The sequence below is a fragment of the Achroia grisella genome, unplaced genomic scaffold, assembly GCF_030625045.1.
Source record: "Achroia grisella isolate CSIRO2021 unplaced genomic scaffold, CSIRO_AGI_Agris_v1 utg3288, whole genome shotgun sequence".
Classification (NCBI taxonomy): domain Eukaryota; kingdom Metazoa; phylum Arthropoda; class Insecta; order Lepidoptera; family Pyralidae; genus Achroia; species Achroia grisella.
This window is the reverse complement of record NW_026712800.1, coordinates 551,835-570,930: the sequence shown is the minus strand read 5'-3', so window position 1 is coordinate 570,930 and position 19,096 is coordinate 551,835. Positions and strand designations below refer to the sequence as shown.

The following is a 19,096-nucleotide window of genomic DNA, read 5'->3' as shown; positions in this document are numbered from 1 at the left end:
ATTTGATGAAATATGATCATTGACGTTTTACTTAAAACTGCTGTACTAGTTATTTATTAAATTCATTAATATATTATCCGAGTATAGAGTATATAAACACTACGCCACAGCGCCTACCTTGTCCTGCAAAATGTATAGATTTTAATTACATTCTTTTATTATTATTAATATGATTGATTGTATATTAATTAATAATAAATAATATGCTGTTCGGAATGTGTTACTGTGAATTATTAAAATAATATAATTCTCGAAGGCTAAAATCGTCAATTGAGAGAATTATTGATTATATATATATAATCAATAATTCTCCATTAAGGGCCAACAAAACAGATTTAAATTAAAAGTTAATATAATTATTATACTGGTTAATTTAAATGTTGAAAGTAGGTATTAATTGTCAATTATGGTAAAATGAGTAATTTTCTAAGAAAACTATATCTATACATCTATACGTATAAATAAAATTGGAGTGTTTGTTTGTAATATTGAAATAACCGTTTTTACTACGTATGAATATATATACGATACATATACCAAAAAATATTTTTTATAATTTTTGTCTGTCTGTCTGTCGATCTGTATGTTCCGGCTAATCTCTTGGCAGGTAGCTGATCTAATAAAGAGGAACTTAGGCTACTTTTATTTTATAAAATAAAGATAAAACCACCCGGACGAAGTCGCGGGTACAGCTAGTAAAAAATAAAGTCCATATAAACATGAGGCAAACTCATCAATCATATTCACGGTCACAGCAGGTCATTGCTTTTATCGTAATATTTTTTATGTTTAAGCAGTTAAAAATCGCTGATAGCTAAAATTATCATGTTTTATTTATAACGCACTAGTGTTGTGCAGCTGTGCTGCTAAACTGAGTGTTCTGTGGTAATTTATTTTTGAATGTCAAATTCTAATTTATATACACACAAAAACAATACAAATGTAAATTAGTTACAATATTTTGTTATTTTTAACAGGAGAAAGAAATTACAAACTTTAGCTTTCCATTATTTTTACTATCCTTACTATTCTGTATTTATACTGAGTATAATAACTATACAATATTATTTCCAATTTAGTGTAAGTATAATACAGGTATTGTAAAGACAAATATTCAGAAATAACCTCAAATAAATGTCTGACGAAAAGGCAATTAATATTGGAAAAATATGTATCCCGGGTATGAGAGTAAGTTTATCAAACAAAGACTTTGTATCTGGTTCTGGAACATATGAATTGAAAGGTTATATTTATGCTGCTCTGGCCGGTGTTTTGAAAATGGAGGAAGATGGCGATAAGAAGGTAAACAAAACAAGAGTAAATTCTAAGTAAATATAGGTTGGAAATATAAAATTAATTTCAACTCATCATGGTCCTCAATTCAAAATAATAATACTGACCCTTTTGGTATAACGGTAGCAACAATGTTTGTAACTTATTTGCACTTTTTTAATTGTAGTTTGACTTTGGGTTAAGATAGGACAGGAGGTATAAAATTAAATTTAGTGTCTTAATTTGAAAGAGAAAGTATCATCTTGCTCTTTGTTGCTCTAAAATAAAATGGATTAGAATGGTTATTTGATTGCCTGTTTTGTTATGACAACATGCAATTATATACTTACATGGTATCTTTATTTCAGGCAATTGTGGTATCAGTTGAAAGCCCAAGAACACCAAGTGTACTACCACAAACTGGGGACATTGTAACAGCAAAAGTAACAGTAGTAAATTCTCGTACGGTTAATTGCATAATATTATGTGTTGGGCCTTCTGTACTAGTCAGGCCATATAGAGGTATACTGAAGAAAGAGGATATAAAAGCTACAGATAAAGATAGGATAGATCCATACAAATGTTACCGACCTGGTGATATAATATTAGCAAGAGTTGTATCCTTTTATTAATTTTCTTAATTAAGTATTTGAAGAATTTGATTTTTTATTTATACAACTTAAATTAAAGTTTATGTAGTGGTTGGTGAAAAGAATATGTATGTTGTATCATTATTTTCACTACATTATAGGCTTTGCTAAAATAATTTTATATATGTATAATTTTGTAAAATATTGTGTTCTAAATGGACCTTAGAACTTTGTCTGCTTGTTTTCATGTATAAAGAGTCTATATGATATTGCATGAAGGTCTGTAGTTTGAAAGATATAGCATTCATTCATACCTTTAACCAATCAATTGTATTATAATTAATGAATTTCCTTACATTAAATTGATCAGCTTCCTATGACTGAAATTCACTGGTATCATTTATCAACATCAGAGAATGAACTTGGTGTCGTAATAGCCGCAGCTGAGGGTTCACCACAAGGAGTTACCATGGTCCCTATAAGTTGGTCAGAAATGCAGTGTCCCAAAACCCTAGTGAAAGAACCTAGGAAGGTAGCTAGGGTCATACCCGAGAACATAAATCTAGGACTATTTCCAGTAGATACAGTGGTAAATCAGTAATGAGACCAGCAAAATATATTGTCTAAATAAAAAAATATATAAAAAAAATGTTTTATTTCCATTATTTGTTATGCTTTCGGCCCGTTGGTACAATATATAGCCACATGACATTTTTTTTTTTTTTTTTCTCTTCTTTGGCAAGAGGCTAGTGTTGCCTATTATGCCACTAAAAACAGGAAACGAGACGGGATAATGGAAAGGAACGGGTTAAATTTTGAATATACTCGGAATTAGTGATCATGGGTTTTAAAGTTTAATGTTATTATAGGAAATAAAAGACGCAAGAGATTTATAAATTATAGGATTAGGATGAGCTAATAGGCATACAATGGATGAAGGAAAAGGAATTTCTAATGAGATGAGTGTCTCTATAAATGAAGAACGATCGTAAGAGGAGCAGGAAAACACAATATGATTTAGATCACCCACATCTTCTCCACATTCACAGATATTATTGTCTTTTATACGTAGTTTTGTTAAATGTTCAGGGCTGCAAACATGACCAATTCGCATACGAATCAAAACACTAGTTGATCTTTTATCAAGATGTAATTTGAAAAACCACGGTTTAAGAGCTATAAACGGTTGGACTAAACAGTACTGTTTCCCTTTAATTTTGCTACTTATTGTCCAATCTTGACTCCATGAATCATGAAGACAAGACTTAGACAAGGCAGTCAGATCATGGCAAAAGTTTTTATAAGGAAAAAGATCTCCAGATAATATAGCTTCATTCGCAAGCAAATCTGCTTTTTCGTTGCCCCGAATGCTACAGTGACCCGGAATCCAAACAAAAGATACAATATGTCCTTTGAGACGAATGCTATTCAACATATCTCGGATATCAAAAATTAGAGGATACTGTTTAGATGATTTGAATGGACATTTAATTAGAGCTTGAAGAGCACTTTTAGAGTCCGTAATAAAAAGTGTTAACGCAGTTTTATACACTTATTATTAAAAAAATTATAACTGTTCATAATAAATGCCTTAAATTAATCTAATAGTAGTAACAAAATAACATTGGTATTAGTGAAAATAGTCTGTTGTCGTAATGATTCTTGACAAACATGAAATTTTAGCTGTCATTCCATGTCGCTTTGACAGTTCAAATTTTAATCTTTCAAATTCAAATATCAAAACAAACGTCACGAGTTCTTGCACTTCATTCACTTTATAATTTGCTATTAAAAATATAAAAGACATGTTTGTAATTCAAAAAGACATTACAAGATAACTTAGCTCTAAAAAATTTTGTGTCGAATAAACATTCCATTGATTTACGAAGATAATGCCACTGTGTTGATACTGCTGTATGAGGTCATATTTCTATGGTTATCACTAAATAAACTGAAATTCAGACATTAGTTACTGTGTCGGCTATAGTGTGTACCTGTACATCTTATTCTGCAGTCGTATTGTAAACTCCACTCAAGATGAAGTTTGCTGAACATTTAAGTGCTCACATCACGCCCGAATGGCGAAAACAATACATAAACTATGAGGTACTGTTTTGCAATATAATTTAATTCTTGTCTAATAAATTTGCTAAGTCCTTGGTGCTTTATTATTGTAGTGAATGCAAACCAATTTTATACCTTGTGTCAAGAAACTATTCTAAACTTGTAATTAACTTAATCTATCATAGATATATATGAATTGAAGTGGTTAAATATAAGTGACTGCCAGGATTAGATCCATTCAATAATATACTTCATACTGAATATGTTTTCTTTCATTCTATTTGTGAATGATATGTTTACTTAAATATATAGTTATCATATGGAAAGCATGTTTAAACCAATATTATTAAAATCTTGTACTTTTTTAATTGTGTTTGTTTTATTACACTGAAATTAGCTGTACTGTAATTAGTATTTTGGTAATATAATGTTCCTAATCTGTAGAAGGCCATTCTATTGAGAAGTTATAAATAATAAATTGGTTTTATTTACTACTACAGTGAAACCATTATATTAGGTAATTACATTTTATTGTATAGGATTAAAAAGAAATGGCTTCACTAATAGAGACAATTAATATTGCTAACAGGAAAACTAGGTTCATGCAGGAATAAACCAGTTAATGTCAAACCAGTTCAGTTAATTACAACCAGTTATCAAATTTGAGGAAAAGGCAGTACAGTTTCAAATATCATTGATTGATATATAAGGCTTTTATAACTAAAAATACAAATTATATATTTTATACATAGACATTTTTCATTACAAACCTTACAGTTAATTATTTTGCTTTTTATCCTTTTTATCCTTATATATAAGATATATATATATATCTCAATAGAATAAATAAAATATAGGTCCATATAAATTTAAATCGTTAACATATTTTTATTATGTATGTTTGAATATTATTTTAATCATCTATAATATTCATATTCTTTTATTATTGGCTACTAATAATAAGAATAGCATAAAAAGATTTTTGTTTTATTTTCTTTAGCCTTAATCCATTTTTAAGTAATGATGTTGGTCTAGTGAACTAGCTCTTTCAGACTGTCTGCAATACATTCCACTAGTCCTTGAATGTATGTGTTTTCACTAGAGAAAATCTTAGACTTCTCAATCCGAAATAGTAGTATAAAGAATATTATAAATGAGGAAGTAAGTACAGATGTTTGCAGGCTTGTTCATCATGACTAGCAATTCATCTTAGCTGTACACATTGTATGTGATGACATGACTTTGAACTATTCAAGTCCGTTAAATGGTTTAAAAGAAGTATGCACATGAAGATATGAATGTATCAACAGATTTTTTATACTATTTATATATTATGAAGAAAGTTACTATAGTATGAAGAATGCTGATCAACATAAAAAAAATTAATTCAAATATTTGCAATATAGCATCATCTGAACATTCAAAATATTTACAAGCTTTTATATTCATTATATTGGAAATTTTTATATAACTGTTTAAGCTGCACAGTGTGTTAAAGGTTATTATTGTTACATTCTTAAAGAAGTCCTACCTATTGGTCTGTCTAAAGGTGTTGCTACATTTTTTTTATTTAAATTCTAAGTTATTTATTTATTTTCAAGGAATAAAGATAATATATATTAACATGAATAAAGACATGATTTTGCTTTGATTCAGTCTATAAATCTTATGAAGATGTATGGACAATGTAATTTATTAATGATACATTGTATAGTGCAAGTTCGGTAACAATATTTTCTGTAGAATTAGTATAGGGTGCAACTAAATGACATGAAGTTCCAATGTTATCATAATGTACACAATATGCCCTGTAGCATGTAATTTAGATAATTTAGTTGTGCCTTATATATTATTACTATTTATTGTTTTAAATATCCACTACATATTATATGAGTAAAATAATGTATTTCAGTCCAGGAACTGTTTGTCTAAAAATTGTATTGTTATATACAGGAAATGAAAGCAATGCTGTATACTGCGGTGGAGGAAGCACCATCAGCAGAAAATGTAGAGCCTGAAGTGCTATCCCGACATTTTGCTAATTTTGACGAAACATTTTTCCACTATTGCGATCAGGAGTTGAAGAAAATTAACACATTCTATTCAGGTATACACTTATTATCCTCATAGAACGATGAACAGTGATAATGACAGTATGTTGGATGGTATGTGCTTATAAAAATGAGAGCCCTCAATTACGCATCTATGATGATTCAATATAGAAATAATCTTTATTCAAATAAACTTAATATAAGAATTTTTGAATAGTCATATATTTTATTCTAGCACTCTGATAAAATTCAATTAAATTATTGAGTCACATAGATATCTAGTGACTTTATTGCTGTATATCCATTAATTCAGATTGCTTGCAAGCAATTTGCTTGGCGGCACAATTTATAATTGCGGTTGAGTAACCCATGTTATTTTGCCGTCAATAGATTAGAAATGTAACAAAAGTTTATTTACATGACTTGGTAATATTTTTTTACAGCTAATACTGTGTTTCTCACTATTCATTTAAAGGCTGAGGAGAAAAAAATATTCTCTTCAATACAGACCCAAAGTAAAATAAGATTGTATCATAAAATATTTTTTTTTATTTGAAAGGTCATTTTTTCTTTATTGCTGAACCGTAAACGTATTTTTAGTAATAAATACCGTTGTCACTTTTTAAGGTCATCAGGTATTTACACAGTATTCCACCGTCATAACAAATTAAAAAGAAACTTAAGTTAAAGATGTTTTTATCCATATGTTGTCTTAACGGAGAGTGCAAAGGGTTCTTGGCAGGGATTTAGAGGATCCTTTTCACACTCCCACACCCCGTCATAAATATTTTTTCGTGTTCGCTTGTCTCTGAATTCTGTTGAATATAAACCCCTCTGTATACATTGCCACATGGAACTGTCCATAGAGACCAAGAGTACAAGCGTCCATCAACTTACTGCAACACTTTTCAAGTAGTTGCTCTAAAGACTTATGTTAATATTAGAATGAAAGTGTCTTCCTGTCATAGTTTAACCAAATACCCGAGCTCTTTGTTCCATCGGCCATAATACAGTCTCTGCACTATATCTCTAGAACTGTCGAATTCAGTAATAATAGTTCTTCATATATTCCCATAGAAAAACTCGCAGAAGCGACTCGTAAATTTGCCACACTGCAGAGCGAGTTGAAAGCCCAATTCGAAACTATCAAACCTAAAGGCGGCGGAGACAGCAAAAAGGCGCCAATACCTCGGAGAAAAGTTCAAGAGTTGAAACTAGCGTTCAGTGAGTTCTACCTCAGCCTAATCTTACTGCAGAATTATCAGAACTTGAATTATACCGGCTTTCGGAAAATATTGAAAAAACATGATAAGGTAAGGGTTGATGAACTGTTCGTGAGGCAGAAGGAGAATTAAAGGAAATTGTTATTTTATTATAGTTATCTGCGTATAGGTACTTTTTATATCTGTTTTTATTTTAAGTCCTTGTGTCCTGTGGTTGATAGTTCAAACGATTGTGGTTAGAAATTCGAACATGATCGAACTTAATAAGTGTCAACATTTATTAAGTTCAACTTTTGAAAATATCTTAATTTTGATTCGATATTGTAAAATATATGGGCGTCCTACTTTATGAGAGCCTTTTTATACCACCGAGAATTACTAAGATCTTAGTATAATTATTACGACCACTACACAATAACTTGACATATTCAATATGTTGCCACTCATGAGACCATAACCACCATACAATTATACAGAATTTATTTTTGAATTACATATCGCAACTTTAACCGTAATATCGCTTTAAATCAGCATCACAACAAAAATAGGCGACATCATATTAACCAGTTTTAGACGATAGATCAATTCTCATTGTATTTTCTGTTCCAGTTATTAAACGTAAGCAACGGGGCGCAATGGCGAGCAGAACATGTAGAGTCATCACATTTCTACACAAATAAAGACATAGACAGATTAATAAGCGACACGGAAGCAACCGTTACAAATGAATTAGAAGGCGGGGACAGACAGAAAGCTATGAAGAAGTTGAGAGTGCCGCCCTTAGGTGAACAACAAAGTCCCTGGACTACCTTTAAAGTCGGACTGTTTTCGGGATCGTTCATAGTGTTGTTTATTACTGTTGTTTTATCAGGTAATGCTTTTCTCTTAGATAATTATTTTACCAGAGATTATTGTGTGTCTTGTTTTTACCAACTTATGGGTTACCAGACAAAATTAGATGCAAGAAACCTTTTTACAGTTGTTTAAAATTATATATAACAAATACTATTAGTATCGATAGATATATTTATAATATTTTTTATGCACTTTCACCCCAGGTGGTTTTATGATTACGGCGAGGTACGTCAGGTCCTGTATTCACAACTTACACCGTTGGTTTACAATTCTACATTATACAGGCTTTCGAAATTTCGAAATGACGCCTCTTCTTCAAATTTACTTTTTTATATATTTCGAAACAATTATGTTTTATCTATCTATCTACACCAGTTATATTAAGGTACTAGTATGACGAAAAATGCAAATATCCGTTAAGCTTGAATAAAGTTTACTCTCGAAAATAACTCTGAACTTAATCTGGTCTCCAAATGATCGTAAAACAAAATTATCTATTCCAAGGTGACCATGGTAAACATTATTTACACAATGATAACTTTGGCCAGGAATAGAAACACTGCCAATAAATTATGGTACCGTTTATGATGGTTTCATGAATGGATTTTTTTAAAACCACTAGCAATAGAGTAATGCCGTAAATAAACGAAATTAACAGTTAACTTAATCCAGTTTTCATCGCAAATATTGTAACTCCTAAGATGCAAATAGTTTAATGTAGCCCAAAAAACTTTTTTTTTTATATAATTGGAATTGCAAACGAGATAATTAACCACCTGATGGTAAATGGTAACTGTCACCTATATACATGAACAGCACCATGGATATAAAGTCTTAATTGGGTACCTCCCAAGCGTTGCTATTACCAAAGAATAAGTTGGAATGGCTCTGTACATTCTGATTTTACTATGTTGTTATCTCACTCTTTAATCGGTACACATCTTGCAAAGTAATCTGCTGTAATAGATGTTTTTACACATTCAACTTTCTACAAAGTCTACCTCGGAAATTATAATGAAACTGTCATCATTGCCAGCTAAGGGCTAACCGAAATAGTGTTCAATATTGGCATATGTAAAATTGTAAGTGATAATAAAACTATATTCCAGATTCCAGACTTGTAAAATAAATCTATTACATTTTTTTTATATTACGATGAAGACAAACGAGCATATAGCACATCTGATGGTAAACGGTTGCCTATGGACATCTGATCAACACATGGGATGACACATGCGAATTACCACTACTTAAGTAACCTTAAATGTATAAATGGAAATAATAAAATAGAAGTGGTATGGCAGAAAGCAAAAATAACTAATACAAAAAAGTATAAATATTCATGTATCATAATAGTAAAAAGTAGTCATGTAATCTATGAATAAAAAAATGTTTTTATTTACAGCACTGTTCCACGAAGGTGCCACAGAAAATTTCAAGACGGCGTTTAGATTATACCGCGGTCCGTTCCTCTTAGTCGAATTTATATTCCTAATAGGCATCAATGTATACGGCTGGCGATCATCCGGTGTCAACCACGTGTTGATCTTCGAGCTGGATCCCAGGAACCATTTATCGGAACAACATTTAATGGAATTAGCGGCAATATTTGGAGTAGTATGGGCCTTGAGTATACTTAGCTTTATATACAGTGCCAGTTTGAGTATACCGCCGTTTGTGAATCCGCTGGCTCTCGTTATAATAATGCTGGCATTTCTCCTCAACCCACTGAAAGTGTTCCGCCACGAAGCACGGTTTTGGTTTTTGAGGATATGTGTAAGTATTCTAATGCCATTCTATTTGCTCTAAATTTAAATATTAATAGTACAATCCATTTTTCAGAGTGAAAATAAAGTTTCATTTTTGTTCTTAGTTGAAACTATTCTATTATATATACCTAACTGATTTGACATTTAGATTTAATTTATTACAAGCGCCTAAAATAAATTTACTTATTCGACATATTGATTATCCGGCATAAAAAGAAACATATGTCTTTCTCAATCTAAAATATTGTGCATATTGGAGAAATACGCAACGTTTATGTAATTTTGTAACTTGAGCAATTAAGACTCCGGATAGTGACAAACACACAAAATAATCGTAGAGTGTGTTTAGGTCAGTATTTATCTGAAAGATACTACAGTCTTGTTTACTTTTGTCCTAAGACAGTAATTCGTTCGGTTATATTTTTGGGTTGAAGATTAAGATAAATAGTACAATCTCTGACGCAAGTATATAACACGAAATGGAGATACCACCTTTTAAGGACGGTACATATAATTTTTTTAGTGAAATATAAAATAAGCTGACGGCTACAATACCTACTTATGGAAGGTAGTATGTATATGCTTGAATTTCACTACGGATATTACGTCATTATGTAGCGGATGTAATAGCTCATGAGTTGTCAATTCTGAGGACTAAGGTTTGATGAATGCACCCTGCTATTTTACTACCAAGTCTCACCCTTGAAACCGAGAAATAGATTATAAAGCACGACGATGTAAATCCAAATTCTCCTTGAAGAGATCATTGCGTGAACATTATTCAAAATTTCTGTCAGAGTATTCAGCCAAACTTTTAACTGCAGAATATCCCATGAGACTATATATGCATATTTAATATAATTTTATTATTTGTATGTGTGTGTATATATACATATATATGTATTATTTTGTATGTAACCAATAAGCCTTAATATTTGTTTATTTATGTAATTGTATGTGTATTTTATACGGGTATATTAGTATGTTATATATTTGCATATAATAATATATAGAATATTATTTTTCCGTATTTATCCATATTTGTTTTTTTTATATATTAATTGTTAAATTGCACCGCCTTATTATTATCTCTGATCAACGCGACGGTTGACTGGTAGAGAATGCCATCAGGCATTAAGTCCGCCTTGTATACATTTTTGTGTGCAAAAGAATAAATAAATAAAGCAAGCTCTTGTTTGGCAGCAGTTATAAGCTCGATAAAAAACACACACAGAGTACTTTTAGTCTACGTCGGTGAAAATTTTGCCTATATTGGAGAATAGAACAAGAATTAGTAAAAGTATAATTCAAAATGTATAGTGACGATCGACGTCGTAATATAAAAATCTACAATTGAGGTTACATGCTACAACATCCTAAATAATTTATTCCATAGGGTCGCATTCTAGCAGCGCCGTTCATGCCTGTACTGTTCGCTGATTTCTGGCTGGCGGATCAATGGAACTCATTTGCAGCGGCCTTCCTCGACTTCCATTACCTGATTGCCTTCTATGTGGTAGGCGGGGACTGGTTCCAAGTAAACAGTTAGTTTCAATTGATAATTATACTGTATTGTTTGTTGGACTCTATTTTATGTAGAGTCGAGACTATGATCGCGGTCACTTCCGATGGTCGCTGGTTTGATTCCTCGCACGTTACAAACATTTTGTATTCATGAGTATAATCATTATGATCACAATAATAACGCAAACTCTGCTTGCTTCCAGACTAGATATCATTGTGTGAATTGTCCAGGGTTATTATTATACTCAGACCAATATAAACAAGCATATTCATGAATAAACATTTTTTTTTGTATCGTGAGAGGAATAATATGATCATCGCAAGTATTACACAATGTTAACAGATGCATTCGAGAAAGCCAACTGGTTTATAATAACGCGCGGCCTAGTGAACATAGTACCAGCATGGGCCCGGTTTTGGCAGTGCCTTCGACGTTATCGGGACAGCCGCGAGGCGTTCCCTCATCTTGTCAACGCGGGGAAATATTCCACGACCTTTTTCGTGGTCCTCTTCCAGACTTTGCGAGTCATTTATAGCGGTGAGTGTAATCAATACTTCAGTAATCATACTATTCTATGTACACTTAAGAGTAAGGAACTGGTACCTTAAATACAGGTTTATACTTAGTTTAGGTACCAGGGAACAATATATAATGTGAAAATTGGAGAAAATAAAATTATATATATATATATATATTGAGCTGTTCGTTTGAAAAAGTAATCTATAGTTTACCGAGACAGTCTTTGTACAAAGTGGTCTGTGTGAGCACCTCTATCTCACGTATGTATTTCAGCCGCCAGTATGCTTACTTTCTAAGCTGTTTCGAATGAACCATCGTGATAGTAAAATTACAGGATATAAAGTCCTAATATTGATTAGTTCTACAGAATCCAAAGTATGAGGAAGTAACACGAGAGCCATATGGTGACGTGATGGCTTATGTGCTATTTATTCATTTATATAAGCAATAGTTACCACTTAGCACGTGGGACGTCAGCCTGTTTACCATTTCAATTATATATAAAAATTACAATATGAGCGAATGATTAGTATATTACCGATACCGTTGTTGTTTGTAAGTCCTCGTCAAATACAAATAGTAGAAATGATGATAAAAATAAAATTTAAAATAATTCTATGGCCTGTTAATAGTATTGCTATTTATACATAAATATTTTTTTGTTTCCTCTACATTATACATGATATTTACTATATTTCGCCAACCTACAGCAGATCATCAACATTGTCGGTAGTAAAATAATTTGATATTAATTACTTTTTAGCAAATAGATAGGCATGTGTGTGATTATATAAATACTCGGTTTCTTTTTGGCTATAGATGTGTAATAAAAAATAGTTCAATTATATTATTATTTCATTCCACAGGCGCATACGCCGATCCGTACGACAATCCATTCTTATACGCATGGTTCGGATGTCAGCTGGTGTCTTCACTTTATACCTACACGTGGGACGTGAAGATGGACTGGGGCTTATTCACAGTCGGGCCTACCGCCGAGAACAAGTTCCTTAGAGAAGAAATTGTTTACAGTCCTGGAGTGAGTTTAATTTATTTTCAACCTAATTAAAATAGGTCATTGTTCTTAATTGAACAATATTTTTTGAGGTTTTGATTTCTTTTGTATTCGACAACAAATTTTACACGCTGTTTGAATGCATTTTTAATTATAAGGTAGAATTTTTTGTAAATTTTATTTCCTTAATTTTTTTATTTCTTTCAGTTCTACTACTTTGCAATAGTAGAGGATTTTGTGCTACGATTCATTTGGACGGTGTCTTTCATACTTACCGAGAACAAGTATGTCAATGGGGAGACGATGACGTCAATACTAGCTCCTCTTGAAGTTTTTAGGTATGTATACCACTCAAAGAGAGATTGAGATGAGAGAGAAGAAAGTGAAATAAAAAAGATTTTTTGACTTTGTTAATTTTTTATAAATTAAATTTTATAATAAAATATGTAACACAAATAATATGTATAATAAATAATATAAAAAAGATGTATATATGATTCCTTGTATGTAGGCGAAACTACCACTTTATCTATAATCTTATTTATTCCAGACGTTTCATTTGGAACTTCTTCCGGTTGGAGAACGAGCACCTCAACAACTGCGGCAAGTTCCGTGCCGTCCGGGACATCTCCGTGGCACCACTGGATTCCTCCGATCAGGCGGACATCATACGCATGATGGACCATCCTGATGGCGTTGTTAATAGGTAACATTCGCCACAAGCAACCATCGTGGTTAATTCGTGATGATTCACTATGATGGACTAACCTGACTTCATGCTCATCTTATCATACCATATCCAGCGTATTATACATTAAAAAAATATGTAACATTGCCTATATACGTACATATATATTTTGTCATATGCTATATATTTTGTTTTAAAAAATTATAATGGTAAGCAAGCCGCCTTTCCAACAGTTGGCTTATAACACAACAGTTGGAAAGGCGGTAACCGTCGCCTATATACATTACAAAATACGTTCATGTCGCGCATTATACCTTTTATGTACATTATTATTCCTGATGACCAATTTGTTATGCTCTTGTATCCTGTAATTGCACTGCCATTTATATTAACATTCACATAAAAATACAGCTTGTGACAGCTATTAGTACTGAATTACCAATAGGACTGAAGAGTTACCAATGCAAACGGCTCTAGACAATATCTCCTCCGTGACTTAAGAAATTTACCTTACTTTCAGATTAACAAAGAAAAAGAACGCCAAAAAAGCTAAAGAGGTTGACAGGAAGCCATTACTAAAGAAGGAGTCCATGCAAGACCTACAGCTAGAGTTAGATTTGTCATCCAAAATGCTGTAACAAACTGTGATATATTTTAGTACATAAATCATTTATAGCCAATGTTATTAAATATAGTATTATTCGAATTATATTTTTTTAAATCATTAAGTGTTTTTTTACTCCACATCTAGTCATTTTTTGCATTGTTAGTATAATACATGGATTCAAAGCAAGTCCAGAGAAAATCTCCCATTCTCAGACTTGTTTCAAGGCTGTAATATAATGGGATTTGAGGAAGTATAAAATGAAAAATGTATCAACATTAGTGCATTGATTTATTATAAAATTCTAATTTTAGTTATTTTTTGTTATACCAATGCAATGTTATCGACAAATACAATAATACTAATTGTAAAAAAATATCACCACAACAATTAGGTACTCACAGTACGCGCTGGAAATAAATGAACTTTCCTGCATCCCGTAATAAGTGGCTTATGATTCGCAATCGCTATTTATTGTTTATTCAGTTAGTTGTAATTGCTGCCCATAGACCGTTTTTTTAAATATGTACAACATTTGTATAGAAGAGACGAGATAGAACGGCATGAAATCTTGTTAGATGGGACTGAATGAATACAAGTCGATAAAAATTGATAAGCCCATCAATACCACAACTCATAAAATATACTTGGTCGATAAATTTTATATTGTCAGGCATATAACTATAATAGTTACAATTTATAACATAACTATGCACAAAAAAAATATCATCTTTAAATTTCTTAAAAACACTTAAGATTAAAAGTAATTAAGGTTTGTGTAAAATAAATACAATTGAGGCAAATTGCATGCACATAGCATAAATATATGTAGATATTTTATAAAGAAAATTAGAACTATAATTAGAATAAGCTTATTTTAATGAAATCTTGATGAGGTTTCAATTTATATAATATTAGAACTAAATTGATATTTCTGGCTAACAACTGATAACATACTAATAGTTGAGAGATTTGTTGAACTTAAAATATTATCTTATGGGTATGCTCTAATAGAGTATGTAATCACAATCGTTATACTTTGTTATAACTAAAATAAAAAGGTTAACGTAACTGAAATTTATCTCTCATAAATAAATAGTTCCTTTAAATAAATAAAAATTACTTTAGATAATTTGGAAATGCACAAAGATGCTATAACAACAATAAAGTGACTTATAAATATATGCAAACTTAATTATAATGTTATTTACATAATATTCGTAAGGCAATAATTTTTGCACATGACACTGCTGTGCCCATTAGTACCAAGATCTTGTTTACATTTATCTGGGGAAAAAAGAAATACAGTATCATAAATAAATACAGTCTTATACAAATTATTAAAAAATATATATATATTTTAATATGCAACCTACCAATAACAAAACTCTCCGTTCTATGATCTTAGTGCTTCCAATCGAGACTGCATCTCATCTAGCTCACTCTCGTCAGGTTCAGCAACTTCTTCCTCCTTGCTAGTTGATGGCGCGGCTACGGCGGTAGGCGGCGCGGGCGCTTCGCCCAGTTTTCCTTGTGTTAATTCCCATAACACCTATAGACAAGAAAGGTATTTACTTTCTTAACATTATTAGTAGTTACTTAATACTGTACAGACATCATATACATATAGTCCGTAATTATTCATATTATATTAAAACCTTAATAAATGTTTAATTATTTTAGTAAATAATTAAGTTTACCATTTTTCCACCACTGTAATATCAATACAAGGAAATGAGTATGGAGATAATTTTTAGAACTTATAAAACAGTTAAATATTCTGCACTTTTAACAATGTGGGTTGTATAAATATCTCTCTGTACCTTATCAACCTCAGTCTGTGCCGCTTCTTCCATTTCTTCCTCGTCTTCTACACTTGACATTGTCTCGTCAAGCATTTCTTCAATAATACCAGCTCTCATCATCTCCTTACTCAGCTCTTGCATTGTGTGTGCTACTTCTGGCAACCTTATCAAAGCTTGCATAGCTTGCATTACCTGTGAAATAAAATATGAGGTTTCTCTAGATTGAAATGTGCATTTTACGCCTACATGCTTGCGTGTAAAGATAGAACATATTAGATTCAGATACACCAACTAATTAAATAATTATGTATTCTAATAAATAAAAATATTTTAAATAAGTTATGAATTCTTTAAAATATCATATGTCTTATTTGAATTGTAATGTGGTAGGAGGCAAGCTTTATTGCTACCTCTAAGATCAAGGGGTAGGGGGATTATAAGTGAGGAGAAAAACATTGGTTGCATTATGTTCCTGTCCTTCTTTATTTGTTAGTACAGTCCACCTGTTTTTTTTTTTTGTATATGATAATGAAATGGTGCACCCGCCTGCGCTAACGGTTTACGCTGGCGGGGCACCAGTGAAAGATGATAAGATGAGAATGAGGTCAGGTCAGTTAGCCCATCGTGATAAATTAATCTGGAATTTATTACGGTTTCCAGGGGGAACCGCGTGGAGGTCAACCTGACATGGTACATTGCTAGCAATGGGGTCGAGAGTCCACATTACTAACAATCCCTTTCCCCCTACAGTCCACCTGTTAGTATTGTTACAATGTACAGAGATTTATTTCATAATGAAATAAGTCTGTTTCTCTGTACATTGAAATGTGAATGATGTTTTGCTTGTATATAAATGTTTAAATTTTAAATTCATATAACTATTAATGTTTTACCATTAACATATTACATACCTCAGTAGATTTCTGAAGTGATCCAGCCACTCGTAATGTAGCTGTAAACAGTAACCAATACTACAACTTAATACAAATTTTTGTATAGAAACATAATTACTTTGATACTAGCTAATAAATATAGTAACAGTTAAAATTGAATGTTGTGACTGGCTGCCCTAGTTCTCTAAATTAAATAAGTTAATAAATCAACAAAATTTACTGTAATATTGAGCAAGAGTATTGTAATAATAAAAACAGTCAAATGTTTTTATTTAATAATAAAAACAGTCAAATGTTTTTATTTAATAATAAAAACAGTCAAATGTTTTATTTAATAATAAAAACATTTGACTGTTTTATGGTTTATTAACCATAAAACAATTCTAAATACCATTTTAGAATGGTTTTCCAGGATCGGAGATAAGTCTAAATAATTATTTGTCTAAATAATATATTTAGTAATATAGTCTAAATAACATATTTGTTCTCTGCTTTGCTTAGTCAGAATCAGTAATAATAATCTAAACATGGTCATTGAATACAGTTAATAAATTAATATATTCATCTAGTCAATGTTTACTTACCTAGCTGATTCTTCATTTGCATCTGCACAGAATTTAAATGAGCTTTACTTGTGTATATTTTACTGATTGCCTTCCTCGATCTAATGATTTCCTTGGCTAATATTGTACACACTTGTTTGTCATATTTTCCGGCCGCTTCCTTTAGTGACCGCTTTATTTTTTCCTCTTCTCTTTGTATGCCTAGAATAGTTTATAAATTGAGTATTAGGATATGAAAGTTATATTACACACACATTTTACATTTACAAGAATACTAAAATAAAATTGATTTCTTAAAGTAATTAAAATTTAACTATAAATTTATTTATTAAATTTCTTCATTCATATTATGTTAGTAAAATATTAGCAGATAATGCTCAATTCATAAATCTATGTACACCTCTAGATGTACTGGGTCTGCAGTAGTGGAATGATGTTTATGAGTCTGTTTGCGCTCCTCAGAATTCTGTGTCTGTTCTCCTCAGAGTTATGCAATTCTTTTGGAAATGTTTCTGATATCAATATGTTTTAAAACATAATTAACTGCCAAAAGGAAACTAACATGAAAATAACTCATAAATTTAAATGTTCCTACCTCGGATTTGTCTGTCTAAATTGTACCCTTCTTTTCGAAGTTTGTGTGACCATTCATTTACCTAAAATAGATGTCAATATTTAAAAATGTAACATGGAAAAGGTAAGGTAACAATGTATATTGCTAACAGCAGACCCTATAAGGTTCACTTCCAATTGTGGCCCTGGAAACCAATGATAATGAATCACTACAAAATTTGTCACAGTGAGCTAAGTGTGACCTCCATAGTTTTTCATGGGTCATTGGTGTTAGACTGTACTATAATAAAAATATAATCAGTATTTCTTTATTACATAAAAAATAATACGTAAATTTTTAACTGAATACTAAGATGAATAACAAATGTGTCATACCATTTCTTTTGGATTACGTTCAGGAGATTTACCGAATAAACCCATTTTGACAGTTATTGATAAAATTAAACAAATTTCTGTATATTGTTTTAGTAGATAGATTTTGTGTCTTGATTTTGTCAATGTTTCAATAAAACTTACAATATAGAAAAATAGAAATTAGTAAATAAATTTGATTTGACACTTAGTTTGACATTTGACGCTGTAGGGGCAATAGGTACTAGGGGTGTTCGTTACGCATCGATGTTAAATATCGACAATAAATAAATCTTCATGACATCGAAAACATAACCAAAGAGAGAGACGCAGAGCGTCGCAAAAGAAATTACATGGGTCTTTCTCATCAAAAATAATAGTAACCAGTATGGGCGGCTAAAAATATAATAAAATTATTGTTGTAGGTAAACCAAACATAGATGTTTTCTGATCGATATTTCAATTAAATATATATATATATATATGTCTAGCAGTAGACTGCAGTGGGCTGACGATGATGATATATATCAAAATTGTTAGACCTACAATGAGAGTCACTGGCAGTTTTTATATTCTTTTTATCCATATTCAAAATATGATGTTCTTTATATAATTTTTATTTTATATTACTTCTGTCACTGCGCTCTGCAATAAAAGACGTCTGTTAAAACATCTATTTTCATTATTTTTTATTAAAATCGATATTGTTATATTTTATAGTTATATCGATATCCTA

The 19,096-nt window shown here is 31.2% G+C and overlaps 3 protein-coding genes across 3 annotated transcripts; 2 read left to right on the top strand and 1 right to left on the bottom strand.

Annotated features, from left to right (window-relative positions):
- The first annotated feature begins 836 nt into the window (after nt 1-836).
- On the top strand, nt 837-2,501 carry LOC131843744 (exosome complex component CSL4). The gene is made up of 3 exons (XM_059192474.1): nt 837-1,302; nt 1,641-1,889; nt 2,233-2,501. The coding sequence occupies exons 1-3, from the start codon at nt 1,135-1,137 to the stop codon at nt 2,461-2,463; spliced, it is 648 nt and encodes a 215-aa protein (XP_059048457.1). The 5' UTR covers nt 837-1,134; the 3' UTR covers nt 2,464-2,501.
- Nucleotides 2,502-3,422: 921 nt separating this feature from the next.
- LOC131843729 (solute carrier family 53 member 1) lies at nt 3,423-15,463 on the top strand. The gene is made up of 11 exons (XM_059192457.1): nt 3,423-3,968; nt 5,880-6,033; nt 7,055-7,290; nt 7,810-8,071; nt 9,461-9,831; nt 11,221-11,368; nt 11,692-11,886; nt 12,735-12,907; nt 13,091-13,221; nt 13,434-13,589; nt 14,092-15,463. The coding sequence occupies exons 1-11, from the start codon at nt 3,900-3,902 to the stop codon at nt 14,207-14,209; spliced, it is 2,013 nt and encodes a 670-aa protein (XP_059048440.1). The 5' UTR covers nt 3,423-3,899; the 3' UTR covers nt 14,210-15,463.
- Nucleotides 15,374-18,583, bottom strand: LOC131843730 (charged multivesicular body protein 3). The gene is made up of 7 exons (XM_059192458.1): nt 18,385-18,583; nt 18,032-18,092; nt 17,458-17,637; nt 16,892-16,932; nt 15,999-16,172; nt 15,552-15,727; nt 15,374-15,462 (listed from the first exon to the last, which is right to left on the bottom strand). The coding sequence occupies exons 1-6, from the start codon at nt 18,427-18,429 to the stop codon at nt 15,572-15,574; spliced, it is 657 nt and encodes a 218-aa protein (XP_059048441.1). The 5' UTR covers nt 18,430-18,583; the 3' UTR covers nt 15,374-15,462; nt 15,552-15,571.
- Nucleotides 18,584-19,096: the final 513 nt, after the last annotated feature.